This window comes from Phoca vitulina, unplaced genomic scaffold (genome assembly GCF_004348235.1).
Source record: "Phoca vitulina isolate PV1807 unplaced genomic scaffold, GSC_HSeal_1.0 scaffold19, whole genome shotgun sequence".
Lineage (NCBI taxonomy): Eukaryota > Metazoa > Chordata > Mammalia > Carnivora > Phocidae > Phoca > Phoca vitulina.
Genome location: NW_022589722.1, coordinates 21,048,986 through 21,074,436, shown reverse-complemented (window position 1 = coordinate 21,074,436; position 25,451 = coordinate 21,048,986). Strand labels below are relative to the sequence as shown.

Sequence of the window (25,451 nt, the reverse complement as noted above, 5' to 3'; positions counted from 1 at the left end):
CTGGAGGAGGTAGGATTTGAAGGCCAAGAGAGGCGCAGTGAGGGTGTATAGAGCATGGACCTAGTGGGAGGGAGGGAGCAGCAGGGGCGGCGGAGACCAGAGGTCAACAGCAACAGGGCACATTCAGAGGAAGGCAATGTAAGAACATAAACAGCCGCACAAGTTCATTATTATTTCTTCGCCAGGGAGGTGGTGATGAGGGTGATGATAAGACAGTGGGCTCTCTTGTCATCGCAGCTTGCTCATTCAGGAGACGCGTGACTCAGAGAAGTCATGCAAGTGCTCTGAGCCTCGGTTCACCATCTGATAAATGGGGGACAGTGATGCCTTTGTCACAGTGTTTCATGGATACTTTATGTTAAATCACCAAAAATGGGACTCGGCACCAGGAACACGGCGTTCACTGAGGTGCGTTTTTTTCACAGATCGCAATACCGAACCCATCTGATACTGGGTCCAAATCTGTTGTTCCACAAATGGTCTTCAGGTTTGATGAACATTTTTCCTCGGCTGGCCTGGCAGAGAGGGGAGCCTACAGCGTGGCTTAGAGCTATGTCTGTAAAGCGTGGCACGGCCATCACCTTCGCTCCAGGCCACACGACCCCAAGTGGATTTCCCACCAATTAAGAGACTCCGGGAAGGAAGGAGAGGCCATTGGGCTGACTTTGCTGCCAAAGAGAATAAATGAATGAATTCAGGAAGCCAATGTGAATGGGAAGAGCAGGCCCCCATTTTAGACTCTGTGTTTGGGGTTCTTGCTCTAGGACAAAATGGTCTGGTTTGGAAGAACAGGCTCCGGCCGCGGTTTAGATTGACAGGAGCTGATGCGACACACAGCCTCTCCTGTCCCATAACGCCCCTCCCTTTTCCTCAGCACCCCCGCCCCTCAAGTGTATCCAGGGAACCCTGGGGCTCCGCAGAACACGGGTGGATAATCACAGATATTCTCCACCCATAGTCCATGCAAAAATCCTTCTGTAGCATCTCTAATAGGCTTGCATCTGGCCTCTGCTGGAATCCTCCCAAAGACAGGGAGCTCATCACTTACCACAGCTTACTCCACTGTTGGGGAAAGCTCCAGATGCTAACCCATTCTTCCTCATGTTGAGTGTAGTCTTCCCGTCTGTAAGGAATCCATCAGTCTGAGTCCTGTCCTCTAGAGCAGTGAAAAATAAGGATACCCCCCTGGTGTCCCTGACAGCCTGGCAGATAGGGTAGCATGTTTCCATACATTGGTTATTCAGAAACCTGCAACTCTCCCTAAGCACTGTATTTATAAAGTGATGCTGTATCATCAAGAGTGCCTTGTTCCACCTACGGGAATATTCCAGATAAAGGAAGCTCACCCTGTAAAATGCAGGGCTACTGGAATATGCACGTTTTAATCAATTTGGATGGGAATCTTGGTAAAGGACATTATGCTTCCTTTAGTAACCTAAGTATACGAAACTCAGTTTACAGTTTTCGGTGAGTAAGATTGCCCCGGCTAGGCTGAGGGGGCAGCAATTGGCCAGAGGAAGGAGGATGCTATTTATCCTGGCAGGAAATGGCCTCAGACTATCCTGCTTCTTCTGCAGATTTCCTTTCTGACAGCTGTCACTTTCAGTTTCATCAGCTTCAGAACAACCCTTTCTGGGCTCCCCTCCCTGTTCCTCCTTCCCCTGGCAGCTGAAGAAAGGAAAACCAATGGCATGTAAGTCAGAATGACCCATAGTAAAAGAATCGTGCGTTGTCGTGGTAGAAGTTAAATTATGAAACATAGCAAACAGCCAAAAACGTGCAAAAAAAGAAAAAAACAACAAAAAACTGGACACCAGCGAGTTTTGACCTGTATGTGGAATTGTAATAAGTCAGTGGACAGTGTCTGCAGACTCAGAGCTCCCTTAGCCCACGGCCGCAGCAGACATCACTAATCGATGGCCCCGCCCATTCCCCTCGGGCTCCGCCCCATCCCCAGCATCCTTGCCAAGACAGCCCTCCAGGAAACCGGGACCAGTCTCCAAGTGATGGCACAGGAGACGCTGAAGCCTCTTGGGTCTGTCTCCCTGCGCTAGGCATTAGTCACTCTAGTGTCTCCTAGAATGGAGACAGCTCTCTGTGTCGCTTCAAGACCTTCATCTGCTTTTTTGAGCCTCTGCCAATTGGGGGTTTCCTGCAGGGAAAGAGAAAAGGGAGTGCAACTTTAATCTTCACCCCAATCGAGGGAGGTAGGCTTTATGAGTCACATTTCACAGATAAGGAAACCAAAGCTCAGAAGGGATGAGTTACTTGCTCAAAGTCAAACAGCTCCTAAACGGTGGGCCATGATTGGAAACGCAGGTCCTTGTCACTCAGAAGTGATGAACCGGGGCCATGCTTCCCAAGTGAATGGAGCTCCAGATATAAAATGAATATAATGAGAACTACGGGTTATTCGGTGATCGTTCTAGTGGTTTTTACTTGTAACCATTTCTTACTCTTTCACAAACCCTGCAAGGTAGTTATTACCTCTGTTTCTAGAGGAGGACGTAGAGGCTCAGAGAAATGAAATCATGGAATGGGGTGGTGGCAGCGTTGGAACTCGTATGAGTGGTCTTTCTGCAAGTATTTACAACGCTCCCTGGTCTACACCTGCAGTACCTGCCCCGTACTCCAGCACCCCTGTCTCCCAGGGCTCCTGACTTTATGTTTCTGCATAGAAACGTATCACTCCTCAGTAGATTATATTCTTGACTTTTTTATTTTGTTGATTATGTCTCTCCCTGCTAGAATGGAAGTTCTGTGACTGCAGGGAATTTTATCTGTTTCATTCATCAGCGTATCTTCATGCCCATAAAAGACGGCCTGGCCTCTGCTAGGTGCTCAGTAAATTTGGGGGAACACATGAACTATTATAAGTCCTTTTCTTGGAGCATCTGTGGAGTGCTGGAAAGATCCCTGTCCTTGACATCAAAATACCTGGCCCGAGGACTAGATCTAGGACTTCAGGCATAGCTCTCCCCTCTCATGGCCTCAGTAGTCTCACCAAATGGTCAGTGAATAAGCCCAGCCTAGGCTGTCATGAGGGTTGAGGGGGTTAAGGTGTGTGGAGTGCCGCCCATCCGCAGGAGCGTTGGCCAGGAAGCTTGTCCTGATGCCTTGCCTTCCAGCTGCTGAGATCCCCCCCTCACCTCTGAAAGGAGGGTTTCCAGACTCAACTCTCTCCTCCAACAAGGGTTTGGGGCAGCCTGCACGGCCACGTTCCCTGATACCGAGCCCACTCAGAAGAAAAGACCACAGCGTCCCCAGGGCTCCATTAGAAGTTAAAAATAAGACATATATAAGCCGACTCTAGAAACACGTTACGGCATCAGTCTGCAAGGCCGTGCCAGGGAACAGATGGCTCTGTGGAAACAGCTGTATCCCGGAGAAACCTCAGAGAAAAAGCAGAATGCATTAGTGCGCTCCCCTGCAAGCTGCACGTCACCAGCTCTTTAATCCCGTGGCGGGCAGCGGAGCCCCTGGGTGGACAGCGCCACACAGGGCCCGCCTCCAGGGGCCCTCCACGGGCGTGATAAGTTCTAGAGCCCGAAGGATCACAGTCGTTGCCTGCGAGGCCAGGGGCGGGGACAAGGGGTGGAGCCACGGGGTCAGGCTGCTCAGGGGATGCGTCTGGGCTGTGGGCACACCATCGCGGCCCGTCTGCTTTGCTCCAGCTCCAGCTTGCACACATCCTTCCTTCACACCCCTGGGCTCTGGTTGTAATCTGTCTGCATGTGCCAGGTGCTCTCCCCTCGTGTGCTTTTGCTTGCAGCAGCTCCTTGCACTCTTCTGGAAGACTCTTCCTCCACGAGCCGGCTCCTTGTGCCGCATCTAAGAGGGCAGCTCTGGAGCAAGACTGCCGCATGTAAAATCTAAGGAATACTGAATAGGAGAGTTTGGGCCATTTGCTTAGACTCTTTGTGCCTCAGCTTTCCCATCTGTAAATTGGGGATCACAACTAGTCCCACCTGACAGGCTCAGTGAGGACTAAATGGGGCTGGTCAGTGTGGCACACAGCACCTGCCCACCCCCCCCATTAAGTCTCATTGGTATTATGAATACGCAGTATTATGCTTGCTGACTTGCTTCTTTGTCTCCCCACCCAGACCAGATGAACAATTTAAATGTAGAAACTGGGGGGGCGCCTGGGTGGCTCAGTTGGTTAAGCGACTGCCTTCGGCTCAGGTCATGATCCTGGAGTCCCGGGATCGAGTCCCACATCAGGCTCCCTGCTCAGCAGGGAGTCTGCTTCTCCCTCCGACCCTCCCCCCTCTCATGCTCTCTCTCTCTCTCATTCTCTCTCAAATAAATAAATAAAATCTTAAAAAAAAAAAAATGTAGAAACTGGGGTTCATTCCCCAATCCTGGCACAAGGCTTGGTATACAGTAAGGGCTTATTAATTGGGTGTCGTGTACAAATTAATACTGATACCTGGGAGAGAGGAGACCAGGCCTTTTCCTCATTATTTCCTCATAGGCTGAGTGCTGGAAAGACTCTCTGAACCTTCCCTGAATAGACCTAAATCCAAGACTTTCCCATCCCATGAAAGAAGGAAAGTGGCCCATGGTTTGGTTTTCCTTAGTAAGTGTTTTGAGTTCCTGGAACTTCGTTGATTCATACACACAGCAGGCAATCAGTGAGCTCGTAATCTTTCTCTACCTGTCTGGGTGGTTTAATAAGGCTTACCTGCTCCCTGGAAAACCACAGGGAGGAGCCCTGAGGTAGGTTTCAGGAGACATGCATTAGAGTCCCAGCTTCTCTGAGCAAATCAGCTGAGGGCAGCCCTGCCCGTCTCATTCAGATATTAGGAGGAACAGATGAAGTCCTAGGTATCAAGGCGACGGAAACCTGAAAGTAAACGTTGAAAGTATCAAGCAGCATTCTGGAGGTTACTGTACCCACCAGATACTTCCACCCGTGCTGCTGAGGCATCAGAAGGAGAGGTGTCATAAGCAGGAGTAGATGCCTTGCTTGGTCTGTTGTACTCTGTCTTCATCACTCACTGGCTAGAAGAGGCAAGTAGGTGTGTTAAAGTAACACAAGCAATTGTACAATGGACTTGGCACGCTGGAAGGGTATTACTCACGTTAAGTCCAAATGGGTGTTTCTGATTGGCAGGTGGCTTTTCTCCAGGTTCAGGGGCCCAGACTCCTTCCATCTTGTGGCTCTGCCCTCCACAGAGCCTTGGACTCCTCTCCTGGATGCCCTTGCTCTGGCCGACAGAGAGGTGTGTGCATGAGTCTACCTTGAAAGTGGTGCCCATGGTAGCGAGAACCTGCCCACATTCCATTGACCAGCCTTGGCCATGCAGGAAGGCCGGGAAGGCAGCCTCTCTGTGCACCCAGGAAGAGAAGAGACCGTGAATCTTGGTGCATGCAGAAGGTCCCCACTACCGTGGGGGTACATGCATTCAGTCCCCTGTAGTCATAGGACCATCTAGCATTAGACCTGGAAAGAGCCCCAGAGATTGATTAACAAGGAAGACATTGTAGTGATTTGGTTACATACAAGAACGCAGAGAAAATACACATGGATGTACTATCTCAGCTCTGTTCGCTCATCGTATGACCTTGAACAAGTGGCTAAACCTTTCAGATGATGAATGCTTTCATCCATAAACAAGGTGGACCATTGTCCCTAAGTCATGGAGTCAGTGTGAATATTAAATGAGAAAGTGCCTGCCAAGCTCCCAGCATGTTCCCTGACCCTAGTGAGCACTTGATCCTTGAGAGTCTTTTATGAAACCCAAACTTTGTCTTAGGAATCGGAGAAATGACTTGCTCAAGGTCACATGGAAAATGAGTGTCTGAGGGAACAGGTCTCCATTTCCAGTTATCCCCATAACCTCTCTCTGTAGTTTTTTCTGACTTTGAACAGAAGTCCACTGGGCTGGTGCCAGGAACCTACTTCCAACCCCTCTGAATCCTCCGGCCTGACCAGCCATCGTTTCTGACATCTCAGGGGTCACTCCCAGGCCTTAAGGATGGGAAGAAATAAATGCAAACTGCTTAAAGGGTCATTTTCCCTTGAGTCCAAATCTTCCTGTGCCTCAGCTGGCTGCCCAAAGAAGCAATTTAGCAAATGCATTTTATCTCAGGAGAAATCGGTCTTTTGTTTCTGTGACTTGCTTGTCAGGAGCCTACTACTCCCCCCGTGGCCCCAGGATGGAGTGCGGTAGTGTTCAGGCCCTGTTAATGAAAGCCCTCCTTCCAGCTCAGCATCTCCCTGGAGAAATCACCCATGCCCTGGGTGGGAAAGGAGGTCGTTTCTAAGCTGTTCCCGCCTTCCCCCTGAGATAACATCAGCCATGCAGTCAGCAATAAGAAATCCTAGATTAGAATTTGAAAAGGTACATAATGTAATCATAACATTGCTTGGGTTTTGTGTAGCACTTTACAGTTTACAAAGCACTTTTACACGCATTAGCTCCTTTGAGAAAATTGCAGGGAACTTGTTAAGGACAGAAAAGTAGAAAGAAGCCAGTACAATATATCTGTGAACCTACCAGTCAGAGAAAAGCTTTGTTAACATTGTAATGTGTTCCCTTTGGTCTGTTTTGTTTGTGGCTTTTTGTTTGTTTGTCTTTCTGCTCTATTGGGATCATACTGCATATGCATTTTTATGGCCTGCTTTTTCATGGAGTATTGTGTCTTCCACCGTCTCTTTGATCCTTGCATCCATCCCCTGGGAGAGGAGTCACCACACTGCAAAGATTGCCCTGGTGTGAGGTCCCAAGACTGGATTCTCAGTCCAGAACTGCTTCTCCCTAGCCATGTAACTGGCAGATTTTTGAAATCCTCTGAGCCTCAGTTTCCTCCTTTGTAAAACAGAGATGTGTGCTCAAGCATTAAATTAATAAAGCAATCCACCTGAAAGCATTTAGCACTGCACCTGGCACAGAGCAGGTGCTTCATCCATATTAGCTGAGCAAAGGTACAAACCGCCATATTGAGAATGTTAATAACATTAAACTCAAGGAAGGCAATCTGGTTGGTCCAGAGTCCCATAGATTTTGACATCGTATGTCGGACATCATAGTTGATGTGCTTTTGCCACAATACCCAGTGTGGTTGATAGACAACAGTATTCCCTAGACCCTACCCCTATAGCACTGTGATGGCCACAGGTGACCTAGGGATGTGGATGCCACTGAACCACATCATTGGTACCAGGAAGTTCATAGAGGCTACTTATCCCCCAGGACTGCTGGTAGACCCTCCCGACCACGTCAGGCCATGCTCTGGTAGTTCTGGGAGCACTTTCCTTGGTCACTGTTCCTTCTTTAACATGAGTACATGGCTGTGAGTACATCCAGTAGAGGCCTGTTGTGTACACAGGGTGCTCTAGATGTTCTAGGTACAGGAAATTGAGAGATGAATGCGATACAGCTCCTGCCTTGAGGAGCCCACTATATATGGGTGCTTTTCAGAAAATGGCTCCTGGAGCTATTTACCTTGGAATGTTGTTTTTTTCCTGACTCAATACACACATGCATTTCTCATGCTCTGGCCACTAATTTCCTTTCTCACATGATGAGGATACCTTCTCTTTGAAGGCTCATCAAAGAAAGACCCCCACACACACACACATCTATACCCGTCCTCACATGTTCCCACTCCAGTCTTCACTGAACTGAAGCCATGCACTCCTGTCAACACATTAAAAACACCACACAAATCAAACCCCCCCCCCAAAAAAAACAACCCTGCTTTTGCAAAGAGCTTTGCAGATGTTTATTCTCTAAAAGGGAATAATTGCGAGTGTTCTTTTGCAGTGTGGGTGAGAGAGAAGGAGGGTATGAGTTGGTTAAGTTCCCCATTGGGGGGCTACATTATAGTTTCTAGGTATATTTGGGTTCCTCAAGGAGGAAGATGTGGGAGTATCTCCAACACTCATGAGACAGAAGTGCTATCCAGGCTCAGCAAGACTCCTGCTTTCCCTGCCCTCGCCCTACTGTCTCCTCCAGGTGGTGGCTGAGGACAGAAAGCATCCACCCAGGTTTCTCCCCTTCTGAACTCTGATAACCACCATGGTAATAGATGACGTCTGCTGTGTCTTTATTCCAAACACTGTACTCTGCACATGCAGAATCTCTTGGAACCCTCCTACAACCCCCTGGGTAGTTCCTATTATCTTCCCCATTTTACACTTGAGGAAGTTGAAGCTCAGAAGGGTTAAGTACCTCACCCACTCGCCCAAGACTGTACAGACAGGAGTGGGATAGAACCCATCACCTCAGCCACGGTGCTTGTGTGCTTCTTGACCCAAGGCGGAATGAGCATCTTTCCTGGAGAGGTAGCTCGGTAGTAGAAGGACACAGGCCCCAGTTTGACCTCCCTGAGTGACCTCAAGATCTTGAAACTGCTTTTCAGCTGTCAAATGAGGCTGCACATGCCTCACTGGAGGGCTCCAGGGGAAGGGATAACACGTACCCAGCACCTTGCACAGAGCCAAGTGCATGCTTGTTTGCTGTCCAACACATTTTCAGCCATCACAGACCTTTGAACTGCAAATATCGGACCAGATAATGGGCTTAAGGATGATCACCTTCTATGCATAACATTAGAGGATACGATAGGAAAATTAGAAAGACAGGCCTTCTAATGATTACAGTCTTCGTGTAGCAGATATTTCTCATGCATGCAGCACATGAATATTAAGCATCTGTCATGCCGTGGGCACGGTGCTAGGGGCAACGGTAAAGTGTCACTGTGTCACCAGGAAAGTTGCCCTTAAATAATTTCAGTTCAAATTGACAAGTGCTTTAGTGGAGTTATGAATTGAGGGCTCTTGAGGCACGGAGAAGTGGACCAGCTCTACCTGGCAGGGCTAACAGAGGTCTCAGACAGACGAGGTGTCATCCAGGCTGAATCTTGAAAGGTAAATAGAAGGTCCCCTAGTGGAGAAGAGCAGGTGAGGAGAGGGAGGAGAGTAGAGAGGGAAGAACATGTACAGAGTCACAGAGGGAAAGAGGGAAAGGCAGGTTCGGGGAGCAGAGAGATCCCTGGTGCAAATACAGAGGACACGGGGTTGGGGGGGTGGTGATGGGTCAGAGAGAGAGGATATGATTGTCAGCAAGGACCTGGATTTAATCCTGCAGGTCAGAAGGGGTCCCTTGGCTCCTAGAATATTAGACGGAATGAGAATTCCCATGTCCTGGGCTTACATGAATCTTCAAATAGGCCAGGACTTCAAATCAAACTTCAAAAATGGAAGAGTCTCCCTGATTGCATCCTTGTTAACAGTTAAAAATCTTCATGATGGATGAGAACATCTCCTCAATCACTGAATCTCCACTGATCCCCCAAGTGGCATTTGGAAGTAGGTGGGTGCATTTGGAGTTGTACGAGGCTGTCTGGAGAACTCTACAAGCATTTAGTGGGCTGGGGCCCAGGAGGCTAACTGTTCGGGGATATATGGGACAGGTAGCATAATGCAAAAGCTCCCTGCACAAAATGCCAGTGACCCCCTGTCGGTTATCTATGGCTCCCAACCTGTAAAACCTCAGTGGAATGCAGTGAGAAGTGTTTATCGCGGCAGCTGAGCTGAGCTTGGCTGGGCTTGCTCCCACACCTGGGGCAATTGTAGAGCTTCTGCTCTACTCCAGGTGTGTCTCATCCTCCAGCGGGCCGCCCAGGCATTTTCTCATGGTAGTGCTGGAGGTTCAAGAAACACACAGTTCTTCTTGAGGCCTAGGCTCACTATTAGGGCAGTGTTGCTTCCTTACCATTTTATTAGCCACAGCAAGTCTCATGATAAAGAGTAAAGATGTGGGAGGGGGTGAAGAATGGAAGGGATTAACGCAGTCATGTGCCATCACACATATCTTGAGAAATAAGGCTATAGTTTAATCTAGCTATATCTATGAAGACAATGGTTTTAACTGAGACAGGGTCATACAGAAGTGAGTTAATATAATTCTTGTTTACTACACTCTTGGCTTGGAGATTTAAAATATATGTACACATTTTTCTTGGAAAACTGGTCTGTTACATTCAGCTAGATTAGTAGCTCTAGCTATGTAAACTATAATCTACATTCAACTATCTGCCATCGTGTAATGGACTAGGCTGATGTCACAGAAAAAATATTAGAACCAGCCATATGACCTTTGGCAAATTCATTTGAAATATAGTTTGCATATAATAAATCCACCCATTCTAAGTGTGTAGTTTGTTGACTTCTCACAAATGTATACACCCTTGTAACCACGACTGTAACCATGACATAGAACATTTCCATCCCCCAAAAAAGTTCTCTCCTGCTTCTTCCCAATCTATCCACTCTGCCCCCACGCATTCAGTGATCTGATTTCTAGCCCTATTGAAGTTCTTTTACTTTTTCATAGCAAATCATCTGTGAAGCAGGCCCAGTCACCCCTGCCTGGGAGGGATATGATGGGGTTGGCATGACATGGTTGTGGATTGGCAGCTGCACATCCTCAGATCTCGATATTGTGCTGTTGGCAGGTCAACCTGTTGGCTTGTTGATATTGTCCTGTTGGCAGGACTGTTGGCAGGTCAACCAGCTCTTGCACTGGTTGGGGTAGGAAGGCAAGTAGAGCTATGTAAAGAACTTCTACCAGCAGATTAAGGGAGCAGGACTTCCCGAGAGTTAGAAACAAGAAAGAAGAGTGGATGCCAAGACTTTGATGAAATGAAAGGAACAGATTTTTAAATTTTGTTTATGGGTTGGTTTAGTCTTTTTCTTCAATACCTGCTACAGAGATTGAAGTCTGTAGCTCTAGGCAGGAGAGAAGCTCATGCAAAGGCACTGCTCCATTTGGATTTTGGTACTTCCTTCCCTGTTATTTGGAATTGTAGTAGGTCACCTACCAAAGCATTTTTTGTTTGTTTTTAAGGAGTTTGTGGTTGCTTATGTATTTGTCAGTAGTGACCACCATCATTCTCAGCTCAGAGGGTGCTTGTTTCTCAGATGGCGAGGACAACTGCCCTTCATCATTGCCTTTTTAAAATTAAATTGCAGAGGAAACTAAAACCAGTGATCCTGTCCTCCCATGTTTGACCCATCACCAGCATCCAATGAGTAACCATCTCAGGCAAGGGCAGGCTCCTGGCTCCTTGGGGCTTCCCTTCTTGGTCCCATACCCTCTTCTCCTACATTTCAGCTCCAGAAGCAGCTCTCTGAGCTCGATGAGGATGACCTGTGTTATGAGTTCCGGCGAGAGCGGTTCACTGTCCACCGAACCCACCTGTACTTCTTGCACTATGAGTATGAGCCCGTTTCGGACAACACGGATGTCACCCTGGTCGCTCAACTCTCCATGGACAGGTAGGCAGACGGGCCCTGACCTCCCCACAGCCTCACCCTGCTGCTCTACACCCAGTCAAAGGGAGAAGGGAGAGATGGTCTGACAGACTTAGGCTTGGGTCGCGCTCCTCTCCAGCACTGAAAACCAAGGGCTCTTGTCTTCCGGTGAGGGTGGTGGTTTTGAGAATAAAAGAAGAATTGATTCTAAAGAGTAGAGCTCTACCCAAACTACCTTAAGGAAAAGGGGTGTATTATAGGGAAACACATATTCTGGAACCACTATCACTGCTGGAAAGCAATTGCTGTTTCTTTTCCTTAGTGTATTGATGCAACAAACATCTACCAAGCCTTTATCTGGAAGTATTGATGTGATCCCCGCCCTTATGTGGCTGACACTCTAGTGCACTGATTGTCAACCTTGGCTGGGGTCAAACTGAATCACCTGGGGAGCTCTTAAAACAAATGCACCTTCGAGCTCCATTGCAGACCAGTTAAGTAAGAATATTTGTGTGGTGAAGACCTTGCATTGTTTTACGCTTGTGGTGTGCAGCCACGGTTAAGAACATAAGTATAGCGGTATGAACAGAAAATAAATAGTTGAGTAAAATTATTATAATTGTGATAAGTTCTTTGGAAGGAACTGAGACTGATAATAACAATGTCAAGAGAGGGACCTTCCTTGGGTGATGTGGTCAGGGGAAATCTAAGGAGGGGACATTCCTGCAGAGACCTGAAGGAGGAGGAAAGGAGTCAGGAATGTGAGTTGCTGAGAAAAAAAAAATTCTTTTTCCAGGTGGATGAAATAGCAAGCGTAAAGGCCCTGTGGTGGGAGGGGGCTTGGACATTCAAAAACGTGGTAGAAGAGCAGCGGCTGAGGCAAAGCAGGGATATGGTGTGAGATTAAGATTATAGAACATTAGAAACTCACCAAAACATTTTGGATTTTATTCTCAGTGTGGTGAGAAGTTATTGAACACATTTACACAAAGTTATATGATCCAATTTATGTCTTTGAAAGCGTCTCTCTCGTTGCCAGGGGTGTGTGGATTCAAAGCCCCGAGGTCACCCCCTCAAGGCTGTACTTTTCCATACTGGGTGTCCTGTGTGTCTCCCTCCCACCTCGGCCCACCAGCTTTCTCTTCGATTTACACATGGCCCACACTGGCTCCCTATCCCCAGTTTCCTTCCTTCCATTCCCCCTCAGCTCCCACAGTTAGGCAATCTGAGTGGCTCATTCTGTCTTTGAGTCACCTTGGAGATGCCTGTCCAGTCTATGGCTGCAACTCCATGGGACTGTTTCCAGGATTAAATGAGTTCACGCCTGTGGCGTGCTGAGAGCAGTACCTGATACACTTGTTAAGTGTTCAATAAATACCGCTTGTTATTCGTGGGGAGGGAGTAAAGCATGGGCAAACCAGTGAAGGAGCAAGCACTCGGACACGAAAAGGTTCACATGCAGAAAGTGGTCTGGGAGTTGGGAGGAGTGAGTAGAACCTTGCATCCAGAGACATCCGGGAATGAGTTATGTAGAGCGTAACTGATGGAAGCAGATTCCTCACTTTGAGAGTCCCACTGTGCATTGGTGGAAGCTCACTGGTGAAATTCAATGGCTCCATTGGCTGGGGTTTTCCTGGAGGTTCATAGGCCTCAGGACCTCTGTGCAGAAACACAGAGAACTCGCTGAACATAACAGGTAGCAGGTAAAGATGAGCGGGGACAAAGGGGAAAAGCACAGAGCTGCTCGTGACCTCAAGCAAAGTCTTTCCCTTCTTGTGGCCTCAGGTTCCGAATCTCCAACATTCACGTGACCACTCAGCAAATACTGTGTAAGCATCTATTACTGTGGTGTGCCAGGCTCTTGTGAAGCTGGGGATATTTATAAGAAGACCCTATTTTTGCTTTCAAGGAGTAGATAGCATCTTCATGACTCAGTGTATTAGTTATCTACTGTTGTAGAACAAATTGCCACAGATTTAGCAGCTTAAATAACATTTAGTATCATGCAGTTTGGGGGGTCTGGAGTCTGGATGGGTGCTAGCAGGGTCCCCTGCTTAGCTCCCAGACTACCATCAAGGTGTTGGCTGGGGCTGTGATCTCATGGGAGTCAGGGTCCACCACTAAGCTCATTCAGCTTTTGGCAGAATTCAGTTCTAGGACTGAAGTCCCTGTTTCCTTGCTGGCCATTGGCTGGGGTCCTTCTGAGCAACAGGAGGCCACCCTTAGGCTTAGCCATGTGGCCCTCTGACAGCATGGCAGCTTACTTCTTCAAAGCCAGCAGGAGACTCTCTGCAGGCTGTTCCATCACATAACCCACAGGAGTGGCATTCCATCCCATTACTGAGTTCGGCTCACACTCAAGGGTGGGGGTTGTACAAGTGTGTATGCCACGGGGCAGGATTTGTGGGGGCCAGCTTAGAATTCAGCCTGCCCCAAACAGGTAACAGGTTCTTACTCTAGAGAGATTCTGTGGGAGGATCCCCCAGCCCGTCTGGGCGGTGGAGAAAGGAAGAGACAGGGAATGGGTCCAAGGGGAGGTGTTGCCTGCATTGAGTTGGGGGTGCGAGTAGACGGCCTGTAGAAAGCACACAGGGAGAGAAGGTGGAGCATGCAGCATATTCAGGGAACAAAGAGGCCCCCAGGCCTGCTGGGAACACACAGGCTCTAGTGTGGTTAGAGCTTAAGGCGTGGGTGAGAAAGAGGGGAGCAGATGGGTTTACAGAGGGCACAGGGGAAACCAGGACAGGTGGCCTCCCGCCGGCTCAAACCCATCAGTGAGGCTCCATAAGAGACTGAGCTAGACCGGAGCCCCAGACTCACGCCTAAACTTCTGTGTCCCTTTGGCTTCTCACCCAGCCTTCAGTTTGGACGCGCACATTCCCCCACCAAGCAGCACTTGAGTGAGCAACGGGGCCGTTAGCAGACCTCTCTTCCTATGTCTCTTCTCTTATCCTCTCTGCTATTTCAAATGAAAATAAAATCCAATCCTTGAGATTCGTGCTGAATGATGGCTGAGATTAGTCTTCTGTTCTTCAGGCAACACAAATGCCCTTCAGGCCCCTCAGATGGGTTACCTGAAGCTCAGAGACTGAATCTGCCCAGGTGAGTGAGTTCCAGATAATTCCAGGTTCTCACCTCGTAGAGCATCCCTGGTTTTTCTTGGTCCCGTTCACGCCTCCTGTTCATACGTTCCGTTTATCAACAAAATATGCTGAATCAAGATTAGTAGCCAATGGGTACCTCCAAACTCAGGAGAAAATGAAAGAGACAAATCCAACATGCTTTCTTTTTTTTTTTTTTTTATTTTTTTATTGTTATGTTAATCCCCATACATTACATCATTAGTTTTAGATATAGTGTTCCATGATTCATTGTTTGTGCATAACACCCAGTGCTCCATGCAGAACGTGCCCTCCTCAATACCCATCACCAGGCTAACCCATCCTCCCACCCCCCTCCCCTCTAGAACCCTCAGTTTGTTTTTCAGAGTCCATCGTCTCTCATGGTTCTTCTCCCCCTCCGATTTCCCCCCCTTCATTCTTCCCCTCCTGCTACATTCTTCTTCTTCTTTTTTTCTTTCTTAACATATATTGCATTATTTCCAACATGCTTTCTAATCAGAATCAAGTGGCCTGACCTTGAATAATTTGGTCCCTGGAGTCAGGCCCTGTGCGGTCTTGGTGGCTCTGCCACTTCTTGGCTTTGACCCTTGGACAAACCAGCTCTCCCAGCCTTGGTTTCCTCATCTGTAACCTGGGAATGGCAATGACAGTAGCCCCCCCCTCCACCAAGGTTGTTGTCATGACCAGGTGAGATCATACATAGCCAGGACTTAGCCCCAACATACAGTCAGAGGCTCCCTATCATTTGATAGCACCGTTGACCAAAGTCTTCCTATTTGTGCTCCCGCACAAAAGGCCACTAGACTCACAAAGAGCTCCGGGTTCAAATCCCACAGGCTCCTTTACTCCTCCAGTGGTGATCTTGGGCAGGTCATCAACACCTTTGGTTATCTTTCTCCTTCTATAAAGAGAGTTAATACATATTTGCCTCCTAGGGTCCTGATTAGGATTAAAGGAGAGACTGTGTTCGAAAGCCCTTGGCATATATTTGCATTCAGTGAATATTTACAGATCTGAAAACCCTGACCACAGCATCTGCACATGGTCAGTATTTAGGAGAGGTAAAAGTGATGCAGGAAAACAAAAAGAGAAATATCTGGGTTCAAAGTCCAGCTGCACCACTTACTAGCTGTGTGAATTTGGGCAAGTTACCCAGGCTTTTTGAGCATCATCCGACTTATCTGTGAAGTGGCAATGATACCGTCCAGGTCACAGATCGGTGTCTGGGTTTTATAAAAGAAGAGGCTCTAAAGTGGGTAGTAGGTCTACACCAAATATTAGATTCCCTTCCCTTCATAGTTTTTTTTTTTTTTTTAACCTCTGTGCTAGCTATGGAATTCGCAATCTGGAATGCACAGACAATTAGAAAGAAAGGTTTTTCAATTATTAACACCCCAAATCCATCCCTCTGTAGACAGTTGCCATCAATAAAAGGATACAGGCAAAACAGAGCCCCTCCCTTCTAGTGCCGGCTGGAGGCAGGACCCCCGGCAGCAGCTTCCCTCCCAGCCCACTTAAAAGAAAACCCTGGCCCCTCTCACGTCTGCCGCAGACGCTAACCGCAGAGCCCTTCCCTTCAAAGCGCACGCATCCCTCGGCATGGCAGGCGCACGACTCGCCCCTAACGCGTTGTGACAAGTATTGCCATCCTGACAATACCCCAGAGAGCCCGAGGACTTCCACACCCTAACGCGAGCGGCTTAGCAGAACATAATAAAAAATCATAGAGCAGTACCACAGGCTGATGGAGATGGTGAGAATTCCTCCTTCTGCTCCATCCTGCACATCCAATTACGATGCAGCCGGCTGACTGGTGCCTGTTGGATTGATTTTTAATTGAAGAAACATTTCGGGTGTGTTTGTAAACCTTTGAGTCAGAAGCAGGCCCTACATGAATGCCACAATGAATTAGGGGAGCTGGTGTGTGGGCTCCTGTGCCCGGGTCCCTCTAGAATTCTGTTCAGAAAGAATGAACGTTGCCCGCTACAACCGTGGAGCCGGCTCCTCTCCCAGCACGCGGAAGACCGCCCTCCCATCCCAGCAGCAGGTGAGAATGGTCTCGGGACAGAGGGGGCTGGCCAGGAGGGCTCCGGGTCACAGCATCCTGGCCATCTGGCCAGGAGATGCTTGCTCTTCTGTGTTCCTTTGACAAAGTTATCGAAGTACTAAGTGCAGCTCCAGGGGATCACGTGGCAGATGGGTCTTCTCTGTTTTCTGTGAGCGGAGGAAAGAGAACGTTAGCTGAGGTAAAGGGGCCCACGCTTTAGATCACCCGGGAGCTTGTTGGAAATACAAAATCTTGGTCCCACCCAGACCTAGCCGACGGGCACCTCTAGAGTGGGGCCCAGGAATCAGTGCTGTAGTGATCTTGAGCTTCAGGTTGAAAAGCACTGTTCTAGAAAGTGAAAGGGAACTCCCTTGTCCATGTAACAGCCAGAGTGATCTTCTAAAAATAGACAGATCTTCCTTGACTTATGGTGGATGGGGTTATAGCCCAATAAACCCATCACCAGCTGAAAATACCATAAGTCGAAAATATATTTAATACACCTACCCTACCAAGCGTCCTGGCTTAGCCTCGCCAACCTTAAACGTGCTCAGAACACTTATATTGCCCTACAGCTGGGCAAAATCATCTTAACACAAAGCCTATTTTATAATAAAATGTTGACTATCTCATGCAATTTATGGAATACTGTATGGAAAGTGAGAAACAGAATGGCTTGTCTGGGTGCAGAATGATTGTCGGTGTATCAGTTGTTGACCCTGTGATCCCGGGGATAACCGGGAGCTGTGGCGACGGCTGCCCAACATCAAGAGAGAGCATCCCTACTGCATATTGATAGCCTGGGGAAAAAAATGTAAATTCGAAACACGAAGCATGGTTTCTACTGAATGCATATCACTTTCGCGCCATCGTAAAGTTGAAAAATTATTAAGTCAACCCATCATAAGCTGGGGACCGTCTGTCTTTCAGGTCAGCATCTTTAAAACTCTCCGATGATTTCTCGTTGGCGTTTAGGATAGTACTACAGCTGCCGCCGTGGCCTTCCCAGCCCCATGTCACCTGCCGGCTCCCCAGCATCTTCTGTCCTCCTGCCCCTCACTCGCCCATCTTCCCTCTCTTCTCGCTTGAACATGCTACCCTCAGTTACCCCAAGAGCTGCTCCCTCTCCTTGGAAAGCTTCTTGCCCAGACTTCCTCAGGGCTGGGTCCTTCTCCTTATCCAAGTCTCAAATTCACATCCCCGGCAGGCCTTCCCTGGCCAGTCCTCAGGGTTCCCCCATCCTGTTCCCTGTTCTGCTTGCCTCGTTAGCCCTCGCCCCCTTGGAATCTATCTTGGTTGGTTCTGTGTCTTCTCCCTCCACCAGAAAGAAGCTCCGGAAGTTCAGGAACTTTGTCTTTCTCGTTTGTCCCAGGGCCCAGCACATACACCTGCACGTTGTAGATACATAATAAGTATCTGATGGGGGTGGTGCATGTTTGAAAAGCAGAATTAGAACCTATGGAAGAAATTACAGCTGCCATCTATTGAGTACCTGCTGCATATCTCGCTTTGTGCCGGACACTTCACAGAAGCATGGTAAGCGGGCTTGTCAGTAGGGGCAAACCCCACCGCCGGAGCACTGTTTAACACTTCTGCCTGTGTCCTGTGTGAGCAAGGCACAAGGCCACCCCAGAATCAGTGTGGGGAGTATCCGCAGAGGCTGCAGATTGAGAGAGAAATCATTTGTAGCCATTTTGTGACCTACGGAGGTATTACTATCCGCACTATGCACATGTGGAAATGGAAGCCCAAAGAACTGTCATCTCTTCACTTGATCTCAGCCAAAGGAACTGTCATCTCTTGCTCAGGGATGCTGACACAGCTCAGAGTTCAAACCCAGTTCTGGCTGACCCGAGAGCCCACCGTTGCACCTCCATCCCATGCAACCCGCCTTGCTCTCATCAGCTGCCTTGTAGGGAGGGAGCTCCCCAATCCAGCGGAGGCCAACTGGCCTTCTAGAATTCCTTCCAACCCAGTCTTGTAGGTTTCTGACTTGGCTGCCTCCCCTGTCCCCTAGACAGAGCGCATGAGGCTTCCTGGCTCAGTAGGACTCCCAGGGATAGCCCTGGCTTCCAGCTAGACCTTCCCGACATCTCTTTGGCCTTTCTTGAGCCTTTGCCCTCCTCTTGGCAGCGTGAAGTGATGGTGGGCCCTCTGGGGACGCGGAGAAGAGCATGGGACCCAGAGTCGGGACTGTGGGTCCCAGTGCTCACTAGCCCCTCCACTCACCCAGTGCTCTTCATGCTCCCCTCCGAGGCTGAGCTTTTTCATCATCAAGATGGCATAATCAGACGAAGAAAACCTCTACAGTTCTTTCCAAACAGAAAATTCTGTCGTTTGGGAATTAATCTTTGTCTCTTGAAACACTCTCCCTTGTCCCTGGTCCTTGCTGTGCTACGTACTTTATGATCCGGTATAAGAGACCAAAGACCGACTCGGCACAGAACTCCGTGCGCCGCACAGGACAACTTTAGGGTGCAGGTGTGGGGACACACAGCCAGGAGAAGGGTCAAGAGAATGGCAGGTCTTTGGGGCAGACCCCCAGAGACTGAGGAGGAGGAGGAAAGAAAGCACAGAAGCTGACCGCAAGGGAAGAACACATTCATGTCTGGGGAAATGGGCAGCGGAGAAAAGATCCTTGGGGACATTTATCCCAACCTGCCCCGCAGTCCATACGGAACACCAGTCTGGGTTCTCGGCACTGGGGTCGGACAGACCTGGGTGTCAATCCAGCTCCCCCGCTGTGTCGCTACGTGACTCGATAAAAGTCACTTCACCTCCTCGAGCTTCCTTACCTGTAACAGTGATGAGAATCTCAACTTTATAGAGTCAGTGTGAATGTTGAAAGCAGTAACCGTGGAAATGCAGCCTTCCCACTCCAAGTAGCAGAGAAACGGTAGAGATTTATTCTGTCGCCATCACATTTTATATGTTGTCATCATTATGATACACCTCAGTCTGTCGCTGTTGTTCAGGTCCCGATAGGAAGCTTGGTTTTAGGGAAGAGAGGTCACAAAGCTGGGGGCTGGTGGCAGACGGGCAGGAGTGGCTGGGTCATCTTGACTCTTCCTTCGAGGAGGTTCCATGGAACATCTGGCACCATTTCTGGTAAAGCCCACACAGATATGATGTTTCCCACATCAGCAGCACCTGAGAACCTTGAGGATCTTGTGTCCCTGTTCTCATGCTAAACCCTTGGCAGAGCTTGGAAGAAGAGCCAGCTTCCCTTGCTTCTCTTTCTTGCTCCCTGCTCAGAAAACTCAGACACAGAGTCAAAATCCCAGGTGGGGGGGGGCGGCCTCCACCATGGGAGCTGGCCTCTCTTCCCGCCAGACACGCGTGCCTCCCACACGGGAGCTCTTACATCCACATGTTAGAAAGCGTTCTTGCCCTTCACTCCCCAGATCTCAAAGGATTTGTACGAACAGCTGTCCCTTCCGAATGCACAGTCCCCTCCATTTCACAGACAGTGAAAGTGGGGTGCGGGTGGGATCACTCAAAACCCCAGGTTCTCGGAGCCCAGCAGAGACCCGGGCCTGCGGCAGAAGCCGAACACAGATCCCAGGGCAAGTCGGCATTGTGGAGAAGGCAGAGCCTCTTAGAAAACTGGCTCCGGGCAATTTGATTAGTAAGTGTTCTAAAGTATGAGAAATGGAGGGCATTTTACCCTGATGAATATCTTAATCCTCCGTCATGAAAGAGGAAGCAACTCCTGGCAATAGCAATTCACAGAATTACAGAGAGGAAACTCTGAAAGTCCATCGAGAAAGCCATTGACATAAGATAGGTGTGCCCATTTTCTTTTGTTTAGAAGCAGGGAAATGCATGGAATCTATTTCCTGGTAATTATCCGAATAAAGTGGGCATTCCTACCAGGAGACCGCTGATTATGTACCTCTTGCTGGGTAGGGAAAAAATTGAAATAGGCTTTTGAGGTTTCTTAACCATAGATCCGATCTGCCAGGCACTTCTAATGCCTTTGGGGGAAAAAAAAAAAAATCTTCATAGATTTCTCTTCAAACATTTTTGTAGAATCCTCTCCATTGGAAGCACCTTTTGGTTTTTTCTCTGGGCTTTCTTCTCCCCCCCTACCCCCCGCCCCATAATCCTTGGCACTGTGCCTTTCTTGTAGCCTCGAAAAATTGGCCGGGACCCTGGGGCAGTAAGGGCTCTGACAAATGAAGACAGCATCACGCCAGGCACACTTTTGTCCCTCGTGTTCACGTGTTTTTTGGTTCCCTTGCCAAACGCCCAGCGTGTGTTTGTTCTCACTGTCGCCAAGGCCCTGTCCCGGTACCCGTCTGGACGGGTCTGGTCCAAGTCCAAGGATCCAAGCTGACCGGACATCTGGATCCCCAGTTTCTCCATCAGGGAAATGAGGGAAATTACAGCCGTGCACACGGTTGTTGGGGGAGTTCTGGAAAGGGTCTGGTGCATAGTTAATGAGTTGGTGATCATAGTTGTCATCACTTGTGTTTTAATGCTCCTTGTAAAACTTAGGGCCTCGGTTTGGCTAAATCTTCTATGCTGGTCCCTGCTTTAGCAGAGCAGGGCAGCTGCGAGACATCTTTGCTGAGAGAGGAGAGGCATAGGTGTTGTGAGCTGGAAGGGGACCCTTACATCAGTTAATGTAATCGTCCCGTCCCCCCCCCCCCCCCCCCCGTGAAAAAAGGAGTCTGAGAAGACAACGCTTACAGTGGGATGCGACTCTGTCGGTATCCCACCTTCATCTGGAAGCAGATAAAGACAAGAAACAGCCAGGTAAGTGTGTTTATGCCGATTTTAGAGATGAAAGGAACTGAGCTTTGGGGGTTGGCCCCCATCACACAGTGATGAAGGTTAGAGCAGGGACTTGGATTTGGAGCGGGCTGACCAGGTGTCTGTGGAGGTGGCATCCGGCCCCAGGAGGCTGGCCGCGTGGCGCGTGGCCCAGGTCCCCACGGTGGGCTCAGCTTTCCTGTCTTCTCCTCCAGGCTCCAGATGCTCGAGGCCATCTGCAAGCACTGGGAGGGACCCATCAGCCTGGCCCTCTACCTGTCGGACGCCGAAGCCCAGCAGTTCCTCCGCTACGCGCAGGGCTCCGAGGTGCTCATGAGCCGCCACAACGTGGCCTACCACATCGTGTACAAGGAGGGCCAGTTCTACCCTGTGAACCTGCTACGCAACGTGGCCATGAAGCACGTGGGCACGCCCTACATGTTCCTGTCTGACATCGACTTCCTGCCCATGTATGGGCTCTATGAGTACCTCAGGTGAGGCCTGGGGGACACCGGCTTGGGCAGCACCGGGACTAGAACACTCCCTGGGAGCATCCTCCCGTCCAGGTCTTCCCTCTTAAAGATGGGGCAGCTGGGACCCAAAAGGGGACTGCACCTGCCCACGTCCACCCAGAGATAGAGCACTGCCCACCGGGTTTGGCAGGCCCATTTAGGCAATCTAGTGTCCTCGTTTTCCTGACGAACAGGCCAGAACCCCACTTTGCATACCGAAATGTTAAAAGTGGCAGGTGGTCTCAGACATGTCTCTTTGGCTCCCGGTCTAATGCTCTCTCTCTCTAGCTGTTAGGGAAACATGTCCTCCCTCTTCCAGTTTGGGATCAGATGACCTTCATCTAACCATTCTAGAAAGATCACTTCCTATTCTGTAAAACAAAGCAAAGTGATGGTGAAGGCTAGCACTATTCTGAGTGCCTGACGAGTAGGAGTTCGTTCCCACCCGCCGCGGTCCCTGGGCCGGCCACTATTATTACCTTCATTTCCCGGAAGGGAGTGCGTGGAGCTGAGATCGGGAGCTGCGAGCCCACAGTTACACACTGACCCACGTGGAGGCCGGGGTCAGCCAGTCCGACTGCAGAGCCGTGGGCTGAGTCGTCGTCTCAGCTGCCTCTATGACTCTCCAGTGACCCGTCCCAGCTCTGCCCACATGGCAGGGCGGCCGTCCAGCGGCTGGAGAAGGCCCTCAGCCCATGGAAGGCTGGAGAGCTGTGTGGGGAGCGACATTTGTTATGGAATGACAACCAGTCTGGACGGAAAGGGACTGCTGAATTCATACAGCCCGACAGTCCCCGTGCGGCTAAACTAAAGTCACAAGGTGTAAATCGAGATGTAACTGGTCAAGTCTTTTTTTTTTTTTTTTTAATCCTTTATTTCTGGCTTTTGTCGGCATGAATTCTCTCTGCTGCTGGGTGATGCGTGCCTGGATCCAGGTACCGGGAGAGATGGTTTACACTTACTAATTATCCTGCTGGATCCACACATCAAGCCCGAAAGGCTGGCAGGGTTCCCCCCTTTTACTGTGGGCAACAGCGAGGCTTGGAGAAGCAGTCCCCTGCTCCCGTCCACACGGCTTTGCTCCAAGATTGGAACCAGTGGCTGTCAGACTCCAGGTGGGCAGGCGCCCAGCTCCATACTTGCCTGGCTACTCTGGGGTTACTGACTGTCCCCAGACAGGGCAGGAATAGAATAGAGTTCTTTCTCTCCTGCTCTCTTGCCCTCCCCTCACTCTGTCTGTCTCTGTCTCAGTCTTTCTCTTACTGTCTCTGTAGGATTTCCTAACTTCAGTCCCTCCCCTGTGAGCGGGAGGAGCCCTTTCCTGCCTCTGTCCGCCGCGCTGGGGCGGCATGACCCCCAGCCAGGGAGGATGGGAGGTGTCTTCCCAAAGAGCATGGGCTGTGCTGCCCCAACTCCTGATGCCCGCACAGGGCTCCCGGCACGGATCTGTCGTCCTGCTCTGCGCTGGGCCTTGGAATCCCCGTGTGTGGGCTGAGGGCGCCCCCGTGTGGCCAGACCGTGCTTCCAGCGCCTGATTCCAGGAGATTCGGAAGCCCCCACGGCCTGCAGCATCACAAGCTCTGGGAGTCTGGGGGCGGGGATGGGGGCGAGGGCTTCCCAAAGGAACAGATGGTGGGGGCCGCCCTCCACCAAGAAAAGAGAGGCTTGAGGATTAGACTGCAGCCCCGTCCTCCCCGCTAAGGGGCTCTTCTGCAGGAGCACCTGAGGGGCCTTCATTCCAAGGAGTTGGAGGTGAACTGGCCCTCTCCTAAGGATCTGTAGTCTGCTCCCCACCTCCAAACTCTTTTATTATTTTATCTCATGGGCCTCATGTTTTAAAAAAACCGCACAGTAACAGATTGTTTCTGTGTTCTGTTCCTATGTTGTATTGATCAAAAATGCTATTAATCTCCCATGCCGGTCACCTCTAATAGCATCTCAAATAGCATCTTGACCTTACTCAGTAGGAGCTAACCAGCATTGCCTACTAATTAACACGTTCTTAACGCCAAGTCACCCGAGGCTTGGTTGGCCTTTGGCCCCTTGTTACGGGAAGGTGCGTGGTTCCCCTCGGGGAGTTTGAAATATTGCACATCGCTCCTAAAATGTTGCTGCTCTCTTCCATAGGCCCTACAGAAGTCCAGAGACCCTACCCTGAGTGAGAAGAAATGATCTTGTCCAGTCTTCTTTTTTTAATTAAGTTTTTCATTGTAATTCCCGTATAGTTAACATACAGTGTAATATTAGTTCAGGTACAATATAGTGACTCAACTTTTCCACACATCACCTGGCGCTCATCACCACAGGTGCACTCCTTAATCCCTATCACCTGTTTCATCCATCCATTTCCCGCCCCCCCCTTTCCCTCTGGTAACCAGCAGTCTGTTCTCTGTAGTTCAGAGTCTATTTCTTGATATATCTCTCTGTCTATTTTTAACTTTGCTCATTTGTTTGGTTTTTTAAATTCCATATATGAGTGAAATCGTACAGTATTTGTCTTTCACTGACTAAATGACTTCTCTTAGCATGATACTCTCTAGCTCCATCCATGTCATTGCAAATGGCCAGATTTCATTCTTTTTATGGCTGAGTAATATTCCAATGTATATATGTACCACAACTTATTTATCCGTTGATCTTTTGATGGACACTTGGGCTGCCTCCATAACTTGGCTATGGTAAATGATGCTGCTCCAAACATTGGGGTGCATGTATCCCTTTGAATTAGTATTTTTGTATTTTGGGGGTAAATACCCAGTAGTGCGATTGCTGGATCGTAGGGTAGCTCTATTTTTAACTTTCTGAGGAACCTCCATACTGTCTTCCAGAGTGGCTGCACCAGTTTGCATTCCCACCTAACAGTGCACAAGGGTTCCCCTTTCTCAGCATCCTCGCCAACACCTGTTGTTTCTTGTGTTGTTGATTTTAGCCATTCTGACAGGTGTGTGGTGATATCTCATTGTGGCTTTGATTTGCTGAGGATGAATGAGTGATGATGAGCATCTTTTCTTGTGTCTGTGGCCATCTGGATGTCATCTTTGGAGAAATACCTGTTCATGTCTTTTGCCTATTTTTTAGTGGGATTATTTGGTCTTGGGGTGTTGAGGTGTATTGTCCAGTTTTCTTTGTAAAGTACACATGTGGAAACTGAGACCGGAAAAGCCATGGCTTGCCTATCTAGAATGACCGGACATTGTGACTTTCTTCATTCTTCTGCTCCATCCTTAGTATTCATTTGTCTTTTCATTCATTTAGTGGGTAAACTTTTATAAGGTACCTACTACTATGTGCCGCCATATCTGTGAACCAGACATAGGACCTGTGAATCCCAGCACTTACAGACCAGCAGAAATGACAGTTAATTAAAGATGCAGATTCTTTAGGTTCTGTGATGGGGGTGTCCCCTCCCAGTGGGATTCACCTAGTCTGGGGATGGGAGGAAGGGACGTCCTGAAGAAGACAGATCCAAATGGAGGCTGAGTTGGAGTCCGCCAGTGGAGGTGGCGATGTTCCAGGCAGAAGGAGCCGTCCATTCCAGAGGTGCAAGGTGGCCAGGGCCTTGACGGGGAGAGCAACAAGAGACGATGTGGCCAGAAATGTAAGCTGGGGTGGGTCCTGCAGGACTTCTTATAAAACATGCTGAGGATTGTGGGCTCCATGAGGGAGGAGAGCAGTGGAAGATCACTGGGAGAATGGGCAGATTAGATGTTTGTTTCAGGAAGATCATTCTAGTGGCTTTGCGA

At 49.2% G+C, this 25,451-nt stretch overlaps 1 protein-coding gene across 5 annotated transcripts in view; it reads left to right on the top strand.

Annotated features, from left to right (window-relative positions):
- The window catches only part of LARGE1 (LARGE xylosyl- and glucuronyltransferase 1), a 522,066-nt gene that overhangs the window by 471,467 nt on the left and 25,148 nt on the right, over positions 1–25,451 (top strand). For all 5 annotated transcript variants that reach the window (XM_032416931.1, XM_032416930.1, XM_032416932.1 and 2 more), the window contains 2 exons: positions 11,130–11,293; positions 21,412–21,690. In XM_032416931.1, the coding sequence (XP_032272822.1) occupies positions 11,130–11,293; positions 21,412–21,690 (443 nt within the window). The remainder of the gene's footprint in view (positions 1–11,129; positions 11,294–21,411; positions 21,691–25,451) is intronic.